The sequence below is a fragment of the Carassius auratus genome, chromosome 19 (assembly GCF_003368295.1).
Source record: "Carassius auratus strain Wakin chromosome 19, ASM336829v1, whole genome shotgun sequence".
Lineage (NCBI taxonomy): Eukaryota > Metazoa > Chordata > Actinopteri > Cypriniformes > Cyprinidae > Carassius > Carassius auratus.
In genome coordinates, this window is record NC_039261.1 from 29256681 (window position 1) to 29276158 (window position 19478).

The 19478-nt window shown below is 37.3% G+C and overlaps 1 protein-coding gene across 2 annotated transcripts; it reads left to right on the plus strand.

Moving 5' to 3' along the window:
• Positions 1-1313: 1313 nt before the first annotated feature.
• On the plus strand, positions 1314-19478 carry LOC113120163 (CCR4-NOT transcription complex subunit 3-like). 2 transcript variants are annotated; one of them, XM_026290110.1, is made up of 18 exons: positions 1314-1481; positions 4232-4289; positions 4494-4561; positions 5807-5881; positions 6163-6252; positions 6494-6622; positions 7468-7563; positions 8987-9206; positions 9302-9426; positions 10368-10421; positions 10506-11409; positions 12515-12620; positions 13110-13251; positions 13923-14019; positions 14110-14308; positions 15131-15263; positions 15479-15604; positions 19066-19200. In XM_026290110.1, exons 2-18 carry the CDS (start codon positions 4265-4267, stop codon positions 19162-19164), a joined length of 2688 nt encoding a protein of 895 aa, XP_026145895.1. In that variant the 5' UTR covers positions 1314-1481; positions 4232-4264; the 3' UTR covers positions 19165-19200. The 2 variants fall into 2 exon arrangements, with proteins under 2 accessions (XP_026145895.1, XP_026145894.1); XM_026290109.1 differs by having other exon boundaries at positions 1315-1481; positions 4229-4289; positions 19066-19478.

Below are 19478 nucleotides of genomic sequence, written 5' to 3' on the forward strand. Positions count from 1 at the left end.
TCTCTTAGCTTGTTGTAGGACATCAGAGTGAATGCCGTGTAGGGACTGTGGTAGTTGTGTTAAACTGGTTTTATGAAGTTTTTTTTTAATCTGAACCAAATTACACTTCTTTCTTCCTCTCTTTCTCTATGTAAAGCTGAATCGTTTATCACTGCTGAGCACTAATGTGTTCCGGTGGAAGACGATTTATGTTGTGCACTTAATTCTACTCTTAATCATGTTTGTTGTGGTGTTCACAAGTGTGTTTGGTAGAAACCTGAATAGGCCTATTGTGTTTTCATGTCAGCTTGGACCATAATGTTCATAGTGTTGATTTGTCTGTTTCCGTCTCAATCTCCCTGTTCATTGAATAAGTTTGGTAATGTCTTGATTTTCTTATGCAAACAGTAGTAAAAGTCTTTTACAATCAACAGTATTTTAATGGAATAGTTTTTTTTTTTTGTCAAGCATTTTAAAAGCAGCAAAAAGCATCTTATTTGAGAAAGTTGAGAGAGTTTTTAATTTCATTTTTATTCCTTTTTTTAACATAGCTTGATTTTTACTTCCTTTTTAGTACATTAACTTATTTCAAATGAGCATTTCAGTTTTTTTTCAGCTAGCTTTTTTTTTTTTTTTTTTGGCTTTAACAATAAAAAAAATTAAAATGTGAAATTCGGAATAATTTGCATGTCAGAGGAATCTGGTGTGCTACTAATTAATAACGGTAAAATGTTAAAGGTAAATATATTTGGAATATATATTTAGAATAATCTCCCTGACTAAATATTTTTGCATTAATTAAAGCAGATCTGATGTAGTACAGAGTTTACATTTTATTCAGTTATGTGGACTTCATAGTAGATGTATAACAGTCATGACTGATACTTTTGAATAACTGAGCAGCATCTACAAAGGTTGGTCTGACCGATGAAGGCTAATGTTTAGAAATTATTTCAGGTTTTTCCAGTCTCATGAGCTTTTATATTGCTAAATCTCGTCAGTTTCCCAAGCAAGCTGGTTACAAGCATCACGGCACTGATGGTGAGCAGCGTCTTCGATTCTACAACTTGCAAACAGTGCTCTGTAACTACGATTTATTTTATTAGAAGCTTAGTACATACGTACAGAATAGTACTTACTAGGCCATATAATAGGTCGTAAAATTTCAAGCCATCCCGGTACACCTTTAACCTCTCTATATACACCAACCATCAGTCGCTATGAACGGAAGCTGTCAAACACTGCAAGCAGATCGACAGCTCCTCTAATCCAATGAGAGAAAATATTTGATGGCTGGCACCCAATGGCGTTTCAGTGGGCGGGGCCAGAAGCCTCCGGCGCACCAGGCGGAGGAGGTGTTCCTGGCTGCCATCTTTGATGCGAGAAGTGATTGTTTGGCGAATAGAAATAATAGGAAATAAAAATATAGCGTGGAAAGTTGGGGAATTGTGGTGGAACTGAAGGGGTTGTTAAAAAGGAAGAGTGAAACTCAGGAAAATCAGGTAAAACATCCTCGCAGCGTGGGAGCGTCACTCTATTTACGTGCAGTTTTTTTCTTTTCCTTTCCAATTTGTATCCTAGCCAAAAAAAAAAAAGCTCGAGCCGGTCGTGTTCACTACAGGCTCGCGAGCTGCTTGCTGGAACGGAGCTTTCCAACTCATTTGAAGTGTTAATATTATAGCAACAGTGTCTCAGCACGTGGAAAAAGTAAAGTGCGTGCAAATTAAGTTGGGTAAGAGGATATAAAAGAAGCCACATGCAGGGAAGGACAGTGGCAGTCTCTGGTTTCACATTTCTACAATATTATTTCGTAAAATCCAGCTTGCTCTAAATTATATGTTATCACCAGGACTGTGAGATCTGTGTTTTTAGGTTTACTTTAAACTGTAAACATATCTTAGGGTGGCTCAGCTCTTCCAACTGCCAGCTGTTGTGTTTGCACGCGCTACATTGTTGCGAGAACTCAATGGATGCGCGCGAGTGTGTCAGAGGCTTGCAGCTGTCATCCAGACTGTTTATATGATTTTATATAATTATCAGGACTGTGATGAATTAATAGCAATTTTTGATGCATTATTAGCGTTCAGCTTCAGTCACACATGTACTAACTGATCATTATGGGAGTGCATGGATGCATGAAATCGTGCATTTCAACATTGTGGCTGATGCGTCCTGCTCCATGTAGTTAGAAATCTGTTTGATAAAATGGTTAGATATAAATCGGAATGCATCGTGTACTTTGTTGTGTCATTGTTGTCTAATTTGTCTCATGCCCTTAAACGTGTTTGAATCTCATGTTTTCACTGACCAGGAGCAGGATTAGTCAAAAGCCTGTTTTATTTTTATTTAATTTTTTTTATCAACCACCAAATCCATTTCTGTATGCACTGTAGCTTGTCTTAGCTTTGACAGTGTAGTGTTGGATATTTTTTTTTCTGTGATAGTCCATTAAAAGGTCATAAAGGGGCTATTTAATCATTTATAAATACAGGCTTCAAAGTATTATTCTTGCTGCCATGTGCCTTTACATCAAAACCATGTTTATTAACTGAAGAAACATAACCTAACATGAGACAGCCTTCATATAAAGCTCTTCAAATCTCTGCATCATAATTGAATTTCAGCTTAAATAAATCGTTGGCCCACAAATTATATTTGCTGAAAATGTTCTTGAACTCACCCCAATTTTTGTTTTTAATCGGAACACATTTGGATAAATTTAGCATGACATCACTTGCTCACTAATGGATCTTCTGCAGTGAATGGGTGCCGTCAGAAATAGAGTCCAAAAACATCCCATTAATCCAGTCGAAAACGTGAGTGTTTATAATAAACAAATTCTTCATTACGATGTTTTAACTTTAAACTGTTTCTTCTGGCTAAAATAGGGAGTCCTCTTTCTCTAATATTCCTTTCTCCATCGCCAGTGAAAATGTCATTTTTGTCTGAATTAGTAGGAAAAATATTCACAGATCAAACACTGTTCATAAGTCAAAACAGTTCTTAACAAATATGTTGGTGGATTTTGATATAAGAGGACAACAGGAGATGGTCTTTTCCCTACTAGAACGGGTTTAAAGTTAATTAATGATACATTTGTTCCTAACAAGCATGCAGCTTTTCACAAGAAACGTAATTGATGAACTGGAGAACTTGTGGATTATTGTGATGCTTTTATCAGCTGTTTAGACTCTTCATTCTGACGGCACCCATTGACTGCAGAGGGTCCGTTAGTGAACAAGTGATGTCATGTCATGCTAAATTTCTCCAAATGTTTCCTGATGAAGAAACAAACTCCTCTACATTGGATAGCCAGAGGGAGAGAACATTTTATTTTCAGCAAATGTCTTTCTTTGAGTGAACAAAGTCTTGCTTGAACAACACTCTTGAGGTTTCTGAATGTAATAAACATGGATAACGTGCATGCATCAATGCAGGTCTGTACTATGTGGGATGTGCAAAGGATAGATTAATACTTGCGATAAATTTAGACCGTGATAGCACATCTTTGTTTCGCACTGGTGTGCTTGTGTGCATCCCAACACATACTTTAAGAATGCAAGTATACATTTGACAAGACATCCCTGTCTGCACGTGATTGGTATCTGATGCTGAGAAATATGATTTATGATTTACTTGAAATAAATGCAATAGAATGATCTAAATTCAATGATCTAGATATATTATGGAGATGTTTAAAGACATTTTTGTAAAATTGTGCACAACTTTTCTGTGTAATAAGGGCTGGTCTCATACGTATAGATAGCCAGAACTGGCAAATTGCCCTTTGCGTTGGATGTATTTTCCTTAAAATGAGTAGCATGTGTAGCAGATTTGCATAGAATGCTTTTTCGATGCTGTAGGTGAAAAGGTGGAGCGTGCAGTTTGTTCAGTGTTAAAATATTTGATCTTATTCCAGTTTAATGTAGTTTTACAGCTAGTCCCAGTTTTTATATTCACAACAAACCTGTCTAACCATCCCTACAGCAATCACAAGAGCCGTTTTGTATGTTTGTAATGATGTCACTGTGTCATTATAATAATTACGCTAATAGTTCAGCGGAAAAAAGAGGTAATTATAAAACAGACCATCAGTCTGAGAGGCATGTGTTCTTTTTTTGGACGTATTGCATTGAAGCACAATATAATGGCAGTCTTTTTTCTTACTAATCCAGTTATTTGTAAGAGACTCAGCTGATTTCATATTAAGCACAGCAATGGTGCTCATTTTATCTTCTATCTTTTTCAGTAGAAGGCATGAAGAAAACGTCATAGTCAAGAAGTCATGGCTGATAAAAGAAAACTTCAAGGTATGATAACAGGCTTTTTTTCTGGGCCATATCTGTTTAATGCATGATATCTCAATGCAGCTTAGTTTGAGGAGAATGCTACATGAGTAGCTTAAATTATTTAGCGTTATTTGCTGTATCAAAGCCCATGTGCGTGTGTCTCTGAGAATATGGCCTGCTCTCACCTCATCCCATCATGCACCTAAGGTTTGCTTCTCTCCTCAGGTGAAATAGACCGATGTTTGAAAAAAGTTGCAGAAGGGGTAGAGCAGTTTGAGGACATTTGGAAAAAGGTAAGGAACGCACTAAAGCTCATTATATCATGCTAAGTATAATTAGGTGTCCATTTCTTTTAAGAATAGTGTTTTACAATATGTCATGTCAAATTCAAAACAAAAAATGCTGGAAAATGAGAGTATGATGATTATCATTAAGCAGCACAACTGATTTCAACATTGATAACAATAGGACAATGTTTCTTGAGCACTGAATCAGCATATAAGAATGACTTCTGAAGGATTCATGTGACCATGAAGATGAGTAATGGCTGCTGAAAATTCAGCTTTGCATCACAGGAAAAAAATTCTTTGTTAAATAGAAAACAGTTATTTTCAGTTTTAATCATATTTTACAATAGCCCTGTCTTACTCTGTTTTTGATCAAATAAATGCAGCGTTGATGAGCTTAATCGATTGCCTTTTTAAATCCAAGCCAAACTTTTGAACAGTAGTGTGAAATTGTCAAATAGCAAATATAAAGCGATAGTACTATGCTTGCGAAAAAAACGACTCCATGTGGCCACCTTTTACTTTTGCAGAGTGTGACAAATCAAAGAGCTAAATCACACACCAAAGCAGATTTGCAAACTGAATACACACCCACAACAACAACCTGCTCAGCAGATACTTTAAACCACAACACAGTCCCTCTCCCACGATGAGCAAATGTAGTCAATGAAGACAATAGAAGACATTTTTGAATGTGAACAACTTTTAAGAAGTCCGCCTACTTAATTGTACATCTTTCTCATTTATATTTGATCTGCTCATTGATGTGATTGTATGTATCTTTTTCTTGTTGTAAATGTGAGCAGTGTTCAGAGACACGTAGACCTGGACCTCTGGTGTGATTTAAAAAAAAAAACAGCAACAAAAAAACAAACTTGATGTCTTTTCAGCAAACACTGTAGTGTACTTATGGGTACAATCCACAGTCCTCAACACTGTAGTTGAGTAGACACAGGAAAATGCAGTATGTGCGCAATAGATCTTCTCCATGGATCCATGTTGAAAACATTAAAAAGAACAGCATTTATTTAAAATAGAAATAACAATATAAAAGCCTTTCGTCTCATGCATCAATTTAATGCATCCATGCTGAATAAAATGGTCATTTTCTTTTTTTCTTTTTTGTACTTACTGACCTCAGACTTGATCAGTAGTTCTGAACAGTGGTGTATTTAAACAAAAAATAATAATATGACAAATAACATTTTATATATGCACGTTGCCCTCAAATTATGTGATTTTTTTTTTCAGCTCTATAATGCAGCCAACACCAACCAAAAAGAGAAATATGAATCTGACCTCAAGAAAGAGATTAAAAAACTACAGGTGAGAGTTTTCTGTTGGTCACAATCTGAATGCTGTAGGTTGAACCCTTTTCTTTTATTTAGAAGACATCAGTTTTTTCGCTGTTCTAGGTGTGTTTTTCTTTATTGGTAACTATGAGGACAAGCGCTACCCACGCTGAGGGTCATGTGTGCGTGGCGTGTCCACTGTGCTTGGCGGCACAGGATGAGTTGGGCACGCTTGATTTCAGGCGTCCAGCTCAATTTTCTTTCATTCTTTGTTTCTACATGCTCTTTCTGTTTCTGTCTGCATTGGTTCTGCAGCGTCTCCGTGACCAGATTAAGACATGGGTCGCCTCCAGTGAGATCAAAGACAAAAGACAGCTAGTAGAGAATCGCAAACTCATCGAGACGGTGAGTAGATGTCTGTTTTCATCCAACAAAAATACCTGATACTAATAAATAATGCCGGATTTAATATGCTTTAAATATCTTAAATCATTTTTTAGATGAAGGACATTAGTAAGGTTTAAAGTAAGATGAGATGAGAACTTTTTGTAATTTTGTGAGGGAGGTATGCACAGGTCACTGTAAGATTAAGATATTGTAATCCAGAAATAAATAGTTAATCTAATGGAGTTTTTTTCCGCCACAGCAAATGGAGCGATTTAAGATTGTGGAACGGGAGACCAAAACAAAAGCGTATTCTAAAGAAGGACTTGGCCTCGCTCAGAAAGTCGATCCTGCACAGAAAGAGAAAGAAGAGGTCGGCCAGTGGCTAACGGTAAGAAAGAAAGCATAAAGCACTCTGGTTAAAGTCGATGTGAATTGTTCCAAATACATTTGATTTCCGTAATGGAGAAAAGTATATGTGAACTAATGCACACTGATAAATTGTTCACTATAAAACAAGAAATGTCCATTTAATAAAGCAAATTAGGATTAGTTTTGGTTTGATTTGACAGAAATTCCCAGCCTTATAGGAAGGAGTTGTGTCTTGATTCAGGATGCTACAATATTAGTCTCATTTTAGATGCCAAATGCCTTGTTTTTAATGTAGATGATAGTAGGCGGCTGCTGTCAGGGGAGGAGTGAAAAAAGAGCAGCTGAACTCCCACTTCTTATAGTGGTCCAGGAACCCAGGCAAAGGAAATATCATGATCGCATTCTATGTTGCCAGTGAAGTGGATGCATTTGACATTGCTTTTAGATGAAGATTGATACCATGAACAAATAATCAGTGTATGTGTTATCTGTTATCAGTGTGTCTGTTATTTAATTATGCTACAATCTGCGTCTTTTCTGTTCATTTCTTGTTTAATAAGACATTATTACACCAATATGTTAAAAGTGAGTTCTGAACTATAACAAAATTTTGGTGGAACTAGCTTGAACTTGAATACTGCGTGGCTAAATCAGCCCCAAATGGCATGGATTTCTGTTGAAATGACTATTTTGTCCCTGATAATTTGTCAGCCAGTGGTAAATGTGGATGCTCCAAGTCCTTTTCCATCATTCTTTTAGTTCGCACAGTGCTTTTTGGCGAAAGACACGCTCATCTTAACTGTTGCTCTCTTCGCACCATTTTCTGATGTCACCTCCTTCTGCTTTGTACCTTGGTTCTCCTAGAACACGATAGACACGTTAAACATGCAAGTGGACCAGTTCGAGAGCGAGGTTGAATCGCTTTCTGTGCAGACCAAGAAGAAGAAAGGAGACAAAGAGGTTAGTTACATTTACTCCACTATTCTTTGTTCTTATCCTTTTCATCTTTTACAATACAACTGTTTGATGTATTTTGATTATTTGAACATGTAAAAAAATGTGTATATTTGTGTGTATATATATATATATATATATATATATATATATATATATATATACAGACATGCATACATATATAAAATGTAAATAACAACCAAATTAAGTCATGTACTTCTCAGCACAATCTTTCATTATTCTTGTAAATAATTCAAATTAGAAATTCTCATGTTCAAAAAGGAGTAGGAAGAAGCTCATAACTTTTCAGGTCCTACCCCATTTCTCTATTTTTATCCTTTAATTAAATACAAAACAATTTGATGCTTCACTTATATATACATCTTTACATACACCCTATATCTACCTACCTTCTGTTCACATAAACCCATGCATAGATACAGATGCATACACTCACATTCAATTACTTATTGTTGTACATGATTTCATCTCCTCACTGCAGCTGTTAACTGCTTTGGTTGTGATACAGTGATATTTAGAATTTGTTCTTATAGATTTCTTTTTAAATACAAATGTTCCTCTTAAGTGAAGTTTTGCTCTCTCTCATTTGAAACAACCTTGAATACTATTGGATGTCTGTTGATTATTTATTTTATACATAATTTGTGCAGTTTTGAAGTCAACAATGTCTCTGAATTTTAGTGCTTTTAATTTAATAAACAGTGGAGTAGTTGGTGCTCTATAGGTGGTTTTATTTACAATTCTTAAGGCTCTCTTTTGAAGGATAAATATTGATTCAGTGTTGGTTTTGTAAGTGTTTCCCCATACCTCCAAACAGTAAGTAATGTAAGGAAGTATGAAGGAACAATACAACGTATACAATGTTTGCTGAATTAATAGATAATTGATTTTATACAATATAGCAATTTATTTGAATATTTTAGCCTTAATATAATGTATATGTGGCTTCCAACATAATTTTTCATCGATTATTCTCAAAAATGTAGGACAGTCTAACCTAATAGTTTGGTGATCATGAATGAGTCCTTTTGTCCCCTTAACAAGGCACTTGTGGGGTGATCAGATAAGTGACAAATGAATTGGCTATTATTGATGCTAAGCACACATTTTTGTTCATATTTGAATTCTTAAAAAGAAAGTAATATTAGGAATTGCATAAATAAAATAAAAAATCTGATGGTGTCAGTTGGTAATAGTGTGGTACTGAATGATTTTCTTTTTAATCTATCATAATATTTACCATGTACTGTGGTGTTTACCACAGAAAATGATGGGATTACCATAAAAAAAAAAGTTTTAATGCTGTTATCATGTTCCCTGTCAGCTCTTTCACCATTTCTGTTAAAATGACTGCTAAATCACATTGGTAGGTCATTAGTAAGATATTCTTCTCATGCTGTGCACTCAGAAGCAGGACCGGATCGAGGAACTGAAACGAATGATCGAGAGGCACCGGTATCACATCCTCATGCTGGAAACCATCCTTAGAATGCTGGACAATGACTCGATACAGGTGGATGCCATCCGCAAGATTAAAGATGATGTCGAGTACTACCTTGATTCCTCTCAGGATCCTGACTTTGAGGAGAATGAGTTTATCTATGATGACATTGATTTAGAGGAGTTGCGTAAGTATTTGGTGCACATATCAGAATTCTGTAGGTCTTAATCATAACACTTTTTTTTTTTCACTGGTTTTCTTTTTCTTTTCTTTTTTTTGTAGCCCAGCCACTAGTTGCAACATCACCAGGTAACACAGAGGATGACATCTTCCAGCCCTCCAGTTCCACACCGACCTCCACAACGTCGTCATCTCCCATACCTCCTTCTCCAGCTACTTGCACTACGGTGAGCATCTCCTCCTCAGTGACAGAACTTAAGTTTAATCAACATTATCAGAGCTTGCGATAGCATATCGGTTATCTGTCAAATAATTTAATTTATAAAATGTCATTTTTAGAAAAAATACAAGTTAATATCATATTCTCATATTGGACATTGTAATGTTGTGATGCCTAAATAAAATTTTGGTTAAAAATTAGGGCTGCGAGATAAATATCGGCCGATAATTTATGTGTATCTCGTCAGTAAAGCCGGTTCTCTAATCAGCAGTAAATTCCATCAAGTGGGTGATTTCACATAGAGCAGCTGTTACTACACAGAGCCATTGTTAACTGACAAGCTACGCAAATTCACGATGTGCGTTAATTATCAGCCGATATTTATCGTGCACCCCTATAAAAAAGAAATAATTTACTAATTTAAATTATATTTTTTTTATTAATTTTTGGTTGGTTAATCTTTCAAAACTAATAATTACTCTTAACTTTTTTACTTATTTTTATTTTTAAAGATTTACTTGAAAAAATAATCTTAAAATAATTAAATATATAATTATTTTTCAAACTAATTTATTAATTGCTAATTTGTTATGGGGCGTAAAATTAGGGAGAAGCCAGGGACATGTCCCTACCAATATCCAGCGAGTGCCAAACTGTCCCTAGCAATAATTTTGATCAAACAATTAAATATATGTATATGTTTTTGTAATTTTGGATGCATCTGAAATGTCATACTATTGATATTACCTAAGAAGGTAAATTAAAGTTTTATGTAGAAAACCGAAACTTTTTATGCTAAAAGAAAACCCTTCAAAACACTTTTTAGATTTTCAGTGTGAATGCTGTAGATGTGGATGGTTATGATTATGGTTTATAAAAACGCAAGTCAGTAATTAGTTTTGGTTTGCTTTTGTTTTATGTCATGTTCTCTTCATTTCTGCTGATAAGAATTCGGAAGATGATAAGAAAAGAGGTCGTTCAACAGACAGCGAAATCAGCCAGGTGAGAAAAGAAACCTATGTCACTTATATTATAGTCCTTTTGAACTGACACCGAACTCAAAAAAATAATTTCGTTTTGTCGCAGTCACCTATCAAGAATGGAAATCCGTCTTTATCTCTATCTTCATCTTCCTCCTCCTCATCATCGTCTTCGTCATCATCATCCTCTTCCTCGGGAGCCTCTTCAAATGCTTTGATCTCCATGGCGACTGTCGCCAGCAGCATAAGCTCGGCATCAGGGAGCAGCAGCCTCTTAGGCAACATGGGCGGCCCCCTCCAGAACTCTGGCAGCTATAGTTCAGCAACCCAGCAACAAACACCGCAATCCCAACAACAGCACCAGCCCAAAAACTCAGTCTCCTCTCTCTCCAACACCAACTCGGCCTCCTCCAGCAACAGTACCTTACTCCCAACATCCACCTCCGTGTCGCCGCCCAACACCAGCACACTGGGCCCACTGACACCCATCTCGCAGAGCCAACCTCCATTGGGAACTGGCCTTTCCTCCAGTCTGGGCCTTGGGAAGGGACAGTCTGTGACTAGTGGCACAAACCAGATGCCCAGTCTGGTTCTTTCAGGGATGCCGGCATCCTTGAACAGCATGACTGGGTTTTTGAGCGGATCCACCCCGGCACCTTATGCACAAGCGGCCGCAGCAGGTTGTGTGGGCAGCGGACTGTCAGCATCAATCGGAACGAATATTAGCAGTACTAACTCCAGTGGAGTCGTGACCTCAATGGGGTCTAACGGAAGTCTAGGCTCCACAAGCCTCTTGGGCTCAGGGACTGGTGTTCTGGGTCTTGGATTCACACAGTCCGCTCTGGAGCCTTTACCTATGGTGGCTTCCAGCTCTGTGGGAGGCGCACTGACCTCAGGGAGCAACGTGGGAGTTATCGGAAGCAACGGAGGAACCTCTGGGACTGGTAACGCAGTGGGAAATGCTGTGCTACCACGGCCTCCTAGTGGGCCGAAACAAAACGGCGGAACAAGTGAGTGTAGAATAGCTGTCTAGTTAGGAAAAATGTAATAAACAGGGTTTCTGCAGGTCTTAAAAATATAAATTTGCCCATAAACAAATTAAGGATTAAAAAAAAGTCTTAAATGTGAGCAGAAAGTCTACAATTGAATTTCATGCTCAGTATTTTTTTTTCATGTATTCCAGTACAAGTATCTCTACATCCTTATAATATGCATTTATTTTTACCTCGTTTGCTCAACGACTCCCAAACAATTCGCTCAACAATTATTTTTTTCAACCCCTCCTTTACATGACACAAATCTGCTGTGATTGGTCTCATTTTAATTTCATCATGACTCTAATGCCTGATAAAGCAGCATTTGGCAGTTGCTGTTTTGTGTACTGCATTACCAGGGAACTCATTTCGATGATTCAGAGATGACTCTTTAAAGTGCCCCTATTATGCCATTTTTAAGGTTGCTAATATTGTTTTATGAGTCTCCTAAAACAGGTTTACATGCCTGCAAGGTCAAAAAACATTATAGTTCAAAGATTCAGTCTCTCCGAACCCCTCCTTTCCGTTAGCCCTTACTGCTGTGATTGGTCAGATGGTGCAGTCCTTTGTGATTGGTTCAGAGCCGTAGAGCTCATGATTGGTCTAGCGCATACAGCACATATCGGAAACTAAACAAGACGCAAATTCCTGATGACTCGTTTAGGCGATTGCGAGCAGACTTTTTTTTTTTGTTGACCGATTATAACTTTTATCTGTTGTGCGCTGTCAGCTTTTACGACTTTGCTGATAGTTTATGTTCACATACAGCTACATGACAGTGAATGAAAGGTAATAGTCGAAAAAGCATAATAGGGGAACTGTAAAAAAAAAAAAAAAAAAAAAAAAATCAAAATCTGCGTTTCTAATACAACTCAATATGTTCTCTAAATGCAAGTGTCTATTGAGGACATAATGACTTTTTATTTATTCCTTAAATTTTCTTTGCTTAAAATGGCTTTTTAAAATGTTTTACAATTCTTATAAAGCTGTAGAAACCCTGAATAAATTTGCTCTAAAACATTATAAGACACTGAAGTTGTATTTGTTCACATTTTGACTTCAATATTCCCGCATCTTCCAGGTTATAGTGCTGTGGTAGGAGACAGCATGTCAGACACCGCCCTCAACAGTGCCAGCCAACCACAGATTAGCCAATCCTCATCCTCAAATTCCTCAACGAATCAGCCGTGAGTACTGCTATGCCCTGACAACCATCTATAACAACCTAACCTAAAAGTCTTTGTGAGGTTTAAAAGACAATTAATAATATTTAGTACTAGTAATATTGTTGATTTAAACGGCACTGTCATTACTGGATGAGAGCCACATTTGAGCTGAATTGAGCTGAAAAAACGATGCTTTTGCCTTCTTTACAGCCGTTTATTGCTGAAATGTTGCTTAAAATTTGCAACATTGACAATCTTATTGAACTGAATCAACATTTAATTAAGCTGAGATATTGTCTTCTTCAGAGCTGCCTTACAGCTGAAATTGAGTTTGTTTCGTAATTGAATTTCACAACTTTAACACTTATTTTCCTGTTTATTAATGCGAAGCTGCTATGAAATGATCTGTATTGTATACTTGTACTGTACAAGTACTTTCCCGGAAAACAAACATCTAAATTCCTCATTAAACTGATTTTCTAAATGCTCTTCTCCCTCCTGTCAAAACAGTAAGGACAGTGTGTCCAGCCTCCTGGGGTCGATGACACTGCCGCCCAGCTCGCCCTCACCGTCATACAGTGAGAGTAAAGCAGGTGGTGGCAGCCTGCTGAACGGCCCGCACTCATACACACAGGCGGCTGACACCATCAAGGTTAGTCACACAATGTTTGCGCATACACACTCAGCACATTGTGTGTCATTACATCACCCTACACCTGTTTGATGAGTGGGTGCACATCTCAAGGCAAAGTCTACATTCCTGTTGCCCAATAGTGCCCAGCAAATTGGATTTCATTATGTGATTGGCCAAACTGAGATTAAACCGGAACAGGCAGAGAAATGAACTCATTAATTATTGCACACCACCTTAAAGCCACATGACGTTTAGATTAAATAAATGTGATGAAAAAAGCATAAAGAGCCTGGGTTGTTAGTTGTATAAGGACAGTTATGCTATTGTTGAAAAGTTTGGGGGTTTTGAAAGAAACTGATCAATATAATAGCCTCACTAAAGTATTAGTGACAGTAAAGATTAAACTATTTCTAAATCAAATAAATGGAGAAAAAATGTATTGTTTCCATTAAATGATCTGTATATTCCAGTGTGTTATTAATTTTATGATTGGCCTGTGTTGTCATTATAAAGCTGCCTTGTTTCTATGCATAATTGTTTCTTGGAAGAGATTATGCAAAGGAACTGTTCATCATCCCTAATTATTTGCCCATGGCACTGTTTTAAGAACATGCTAGAACACTAGAGTCAGCTTTTAATTGACCATTGTTTCAAAATGTGATCTTTTTTTTTTCTTCCACTCTCTCCAGCCTCAGGAGCCTCCGAGCTCTTTAAAGGCGATGGCAGAGAGGGTTGCTCAGGGTTCAGGGTTAGAAGGAGATCTGTCTGCACTACATATCTCAAGTGGTAAGTATCAACAAGTACGCATTACTCTCAGCTTATCTTGCACTATTTGTTATGTTGTTTGGCTGCTTTCATTCTTCCGTCCTCTTCTAGATATATTTCCCAGCTCCACGGCCCCTTCAGGCACTCCTGCAGCTCCTCAGTCTGCTCTGTCAGAGGTGAGCATCCCCCCATCATTGGGTGTGTGTCCACTGGGCCCCGTCCCCCTGTCCAAAGAGCAACTCTACCAGCAAGCCATGCAGGAGTCCACCTGGACGCACATGCCTCACCCGTCCGACTCGGAGAGGATCAGGTGAGTGCACACACAAACACATTTCCTTAGCATTCACTGATTCTGACAGGTGACCAGTCACATGCCTCCAAATCTGGGAGATGTGACCATGTTTTGCATTAGTTTTTAATCATTTTTTAATCTGTTTTATTCTAAAGCATAATGCAGTTTTAATGTTTTTGGGCATTGTAGAATGAGGAGTATTTGCATTAGTTTTGTGTACCTTTCCAAATTAAAAATATTTGGCACTTAGTGAGCCCTGAATCAAAATTAAATAAGTAAAACAATAATAATATTTCAGTCTACCAGTTTATTTGATAATATTCTATACAATATCTGCTCTCATAAAACGGGCACTGGAGTGAGTGAGTGAATTAATTCAATTTAATAAATTAATTTAAAAATAAATAATACATTCATTTAAAATTATATTTAAAAAAAATGTCCACCTGTCACTTCAATGGCTCATTCAATGGTTTAATCATTTCAGCATTTATTAATTAATCATTAATTTTTATTTATCAAAGTTTTCTGATTGGTATGTTTCCTTATTATTTTTATTTGAATTATATTTTTTTTTTGCATGTATTTATTTTACTTGTATGTATTTATGTATTTAGAGGTACATTAAATAATCTTTTTTTATTGATTTATGTATTAAAATCGAATAAATTAATTAAATGCATTTATTTTTTAATTTGAATTATTTGATACTCTATATTAAATCCACGCAAAAATACTATCTCACCCTAAACTATTTCACATTATCAGGGTCATTTGGCTTGTTTTGAATGCATTTTCAACCATCATTTTTTTATCGTTTACTCTCTTTTGGACACACAGGCAGTACCTGATGAGGAACCCCTGCCCAACACTGCCTTTTCACCAGCAGATGCCACCTGCTCACTCTGACACTGTGGAGTTCTACCAGAGACTGTCTACAGAGACCCTCTTCTTCATCTTTTACTACCTAGAGGTGTGTGTGCAAGTCTTTACGGTTAATGCCCCCAGTGGAGCCTCAGTAACTGCAAATAGCTTGCATTTGATTGATAGATAGTGGTGATATAGATCTTAGAGTGTGATTTTTTTTATTTTTTTTTTGTTTGTTTTTTTAGGATTACGGTCAGATTACAGCCTGTTTTTATTGGCATATTTCTGGTGAATGACAAATTGTTGCTTTACACTTCCTAGGGTACAAAAGCACAGTATCTAGCAGCCAAGGCCTTGAAAAAACAATCATGGAGGTTCCACACCAAGTACATGATGTGGTTCCAGAGGCACGAGGAGCCCAAGACCATCACTGACGAGTTTGAACAAGTGAGTCACACTATATAACAAGAGCCGCTGCTTGGAACTCTAAAGTAAATGACAATACACACTAGTGACTAAAACTGTAATTGATCGACTGGCTGCTTGAGGCTTGCTCCAGAAGGGAGTCAGTCCCATAGACTCCCCATGTTAAATTGCCCAACTTTACACCGGAAAAAAATTTGTTTACAGCCAGGTGTAAAAAGTGATTTTGGTCTATACAGCTAATTTTACCCTTCATAACAACTGTGAGAGGGCTGAATTGTTTTATTACTCATCTTTTTAGTATTTTAAGCCTTAAAGTTCTGCATAATTGTTGAGTGTCCCACTACAGTTTATTTTGTTTTTATGAAATTCATATTTTTATTCAGCAGAGATAATGAATTAATGAATGAAAAGTGACTGTTAAGACTTTTGCATTGTAAAACTGAATGCTGGTCTTTTGAACTTTCTATTTAAAGAATTCTAAAAATAGTGTATCATGGTTTCCACAAAAATAATGAGCAGAACAACTGTTTTCAATCTTGATATTTGTAAAGGATCATGTGACACAATATTGGAGTAATGGGTGCTGAAAAATCAGATTTTCCATCACTGCAATAAATTATATTGTAAAATATATTACAATTGAAAATAATTATTGTAAATTGCAATAATATTTCACAATATTGTTTTTTTTACTGTATTTTTTATCAAATAATTGCAGCCTTGGTGGGCAAAAGAGACTTTTCAAATCAATTAAAAAATCCCCAACCTTTAAACGGTAGTATACAGGTGCTGGTCATATAATTATAATATTATCAAAAAGTTGATTTTATTTCACTAATTCCATTCAAAAAGTGAAACTTGTATATTATATTCATCCATTACACACAGACTGATATATTTCAAATGTTTATTTTTTTTTATTTTGATAATTATAACTTACAACTAAGGAAAATCCCAAATTCAGTATCTCAGAAAATTTTAATATAACTTACTAATACAAAGAAAGGATTTTTAGAAATCTTGGCCCACTGAAAAGTATGAACATAAAGTATGAGCATGTACAGCACTCAATACTTAGTTGGGGCTCCTTTTGTCTGAATTACTGTAGCAATGCGGCGTGGCATGGAGTCGATCAGTCTGTGGCACTGCTCAGGTGTTATGAGAGCCCAGGTTGCTCTGATAGTGGCCTTCAGCTCTTCTGCATTGTTGGGTCTGGCATATCACACCTTCCTCTTCACAATAACCCATAGATTTTCTATGGGGTTAAGGTCAGGCGAGTTTGCTGGCCGATTAAGTACAGGGATACCATGGTCCTTAAACCAGGTACTGGTAGCTTTGGCACTATGTGCAGGTGCCAAGTCCTTTGGGAAAATGAAATCTGCATCTCCCTAAAGTTGGTCAGTAGCAGGAAGCATGAGTTTCTCTAAAACCTCCTGGTATATGGCTGCGTTGACCTTGGACTTCAGAAAACACAGTGGACCAACACCAGCAGATGACATGGCACCGCAAACCATCACTGACTGTATAAACTTTACACTGGACGTCAAGCAACGTGGATTGTGTGCCTCTCCTCTCTTCCTCCAGAATCTGGGACCTTGATTTCCAAATGAATTGTAAAATTTACTTTCATCAGAAAACATAACTGTGGACCACTCAGCAGCAGTCCAGTCCTTTTTGAAGTGAGACGCTTCTGACACTGTCTGTTGTTCAAGAGTGGCTTGACACGAAGAATGCGACAGCTGAAACACATGTCTTGCATACAACTGTGCGTTGTGGTTTCTTGAAGCACTGACTCCAGCAGCAGTCCACTCTTTGTGAATCTCCTCCACATTTTTGAATATGTTTTGTTTCACTTTTTTTTTCTACCACCTCTTTTCCTTCCCTCTACCTCTCTATTAATGTTCTTGGACACAGAGCTCTGTGAACAGCCAGCCTCTTTTGCAATGACATTTTGTGTCTTGCCCTACTTGTGCAAGGTGTCTATTGTCGTATTTTGGACAACTGTTAAGTCAGCAGTCTTCCCCCATGACTGTGTAGCCTACAGAACTAGACTGAGAGATCATTTTAAAGGCATTTTTAGGTGTTTTCAGTTAATTAGCTGATTAGAGTGTGGCACCAGGTGTCTTCAATATTGAACCTTTTCACAGTATTCTAATTTTTATGAGATACTGTATTTGGATTTCCTTAGTTGTCAGTTATAATCCTCAAAATGAAAAGAAAAAAACATTTCAAATATATCAGTCTGTGTGTAATGAATTTATTTAATATACAAGGTTAACTTTTTTGAATGGAGTTAGTGAAATAAACTTTTTGATATTCTAATTATATGACCAGCACCTGTATGTGTCAATAAAACTTAAAGGGGGGGTGAAATACTCGTTTTCACTCAATATCCTGTTAATCTTGAGTACATATAGAGTAGTACTGCATCCTTCATAAATCCAAAAAGTCTTTAGTTTTATTATATTCATAAGAGAAAGATAGTCTGTAACGGTTTTTCCCGGAAAAACACGACCGGCTGGAGGCGTGACGTGTGGGCGGAGCTAAAGAATCACGAGCGCGAATAGGCTTTTGCGTTGAGAGCATGTGGAAGCTGTGACATTACCGTGAGGGAAAACCCATCATCCAAAATAAACCATGGCTTACAGTGAGATTCGGCCGTTTATTTATGATCCAGAATCAGATCCAGAGGCTGAAACTGAACGAAAGCAGCAGCAGCAACGACTCGCTCCGAGCGGGACTCGAACCCGGGTCTCTGGTATGGGAGGGGACGCACTAACAAGGAGGCAGAGATATTTGAAGCAGTTTTACTCACCGTCTGCGGTTCCAACACACGATCGTGACCCTTTTTCCTTGGGATTGCATTATCCTTAAGAAATAAACGATACGCAAATCCGTCGTCAAACTGGGCCTTGTGAACAAGCATCTTTGAAATGCAAAGAACAAACAAAAACACTTGCACAACTCCGTGGATGCTCTGTAAAAATAAACTCCATCCACTGGTCCCTTAATACTGTTTTTTTTTTTTTGGTAATCTGTACAGGGTTGTCTTGCCCTGGCAACCAAAAACACACTTCTTTTGTGACTTTTCGCGATGCTCTCGCTCTGATCAGTGAATCGCTCTGATCAGTGAACTGTCTGTGCTGCTCAGCCTTGCTATACAGGAGTGCGCACTCTTCCGGCAGAAGTGCCTTAGGACCCATATAAGGAAATTCTGCATTACATTAGATGTAATGTCACACAGAGCCATACTCGAAAAAAACTTTCTGAAACTTGTGACAAACCGGAAGGAGTATTTTGGGAACAAAAATACTCCTTCAAACGTACAACTTAATTTTTGAAACTTTGTCCATGTTTAGCATGGGAATCCAACTCTTTAACAATGTAAAAAACTCCGTATGCATGAAATAGCATTTCACCCCCCCTTTAATAATTACTAAATGAATTTTGCTGAATGATTGATTATTTCTGTCTTTCTACAGGGGACATATATTTACTTTGACTATGAGAAATGGGGCCAGAGAAAAAAGGAAGGATTTACATTTGAGTACAGGTACCTTGAAGACCGGGACCTCCAGTGACGGATGGTCAACTAGAACGGAGGACTACTGTCGACATTCCGGACTGAATCAACACACACGTACACTCTCTTTCATTCATCAGGGAAGAGACCCAGATGCATGTGCGAGGCTGTTTTATGTCTCGCTGGTGCATAATGCATCTGGAGCCCCTCCCACTCCCCACCCACCAGCCACTCCTTTTGTGACTCTGCCCTCATTCAAAAGTAACCCCATTAAATCACCCTTTTCTGAGAACTTTGAGGCATTTTTGCACCAAAAAAAGAAATTGCGTGTGATCAAATAAAACATTCAACCTGTCAGCAAGATGACATATA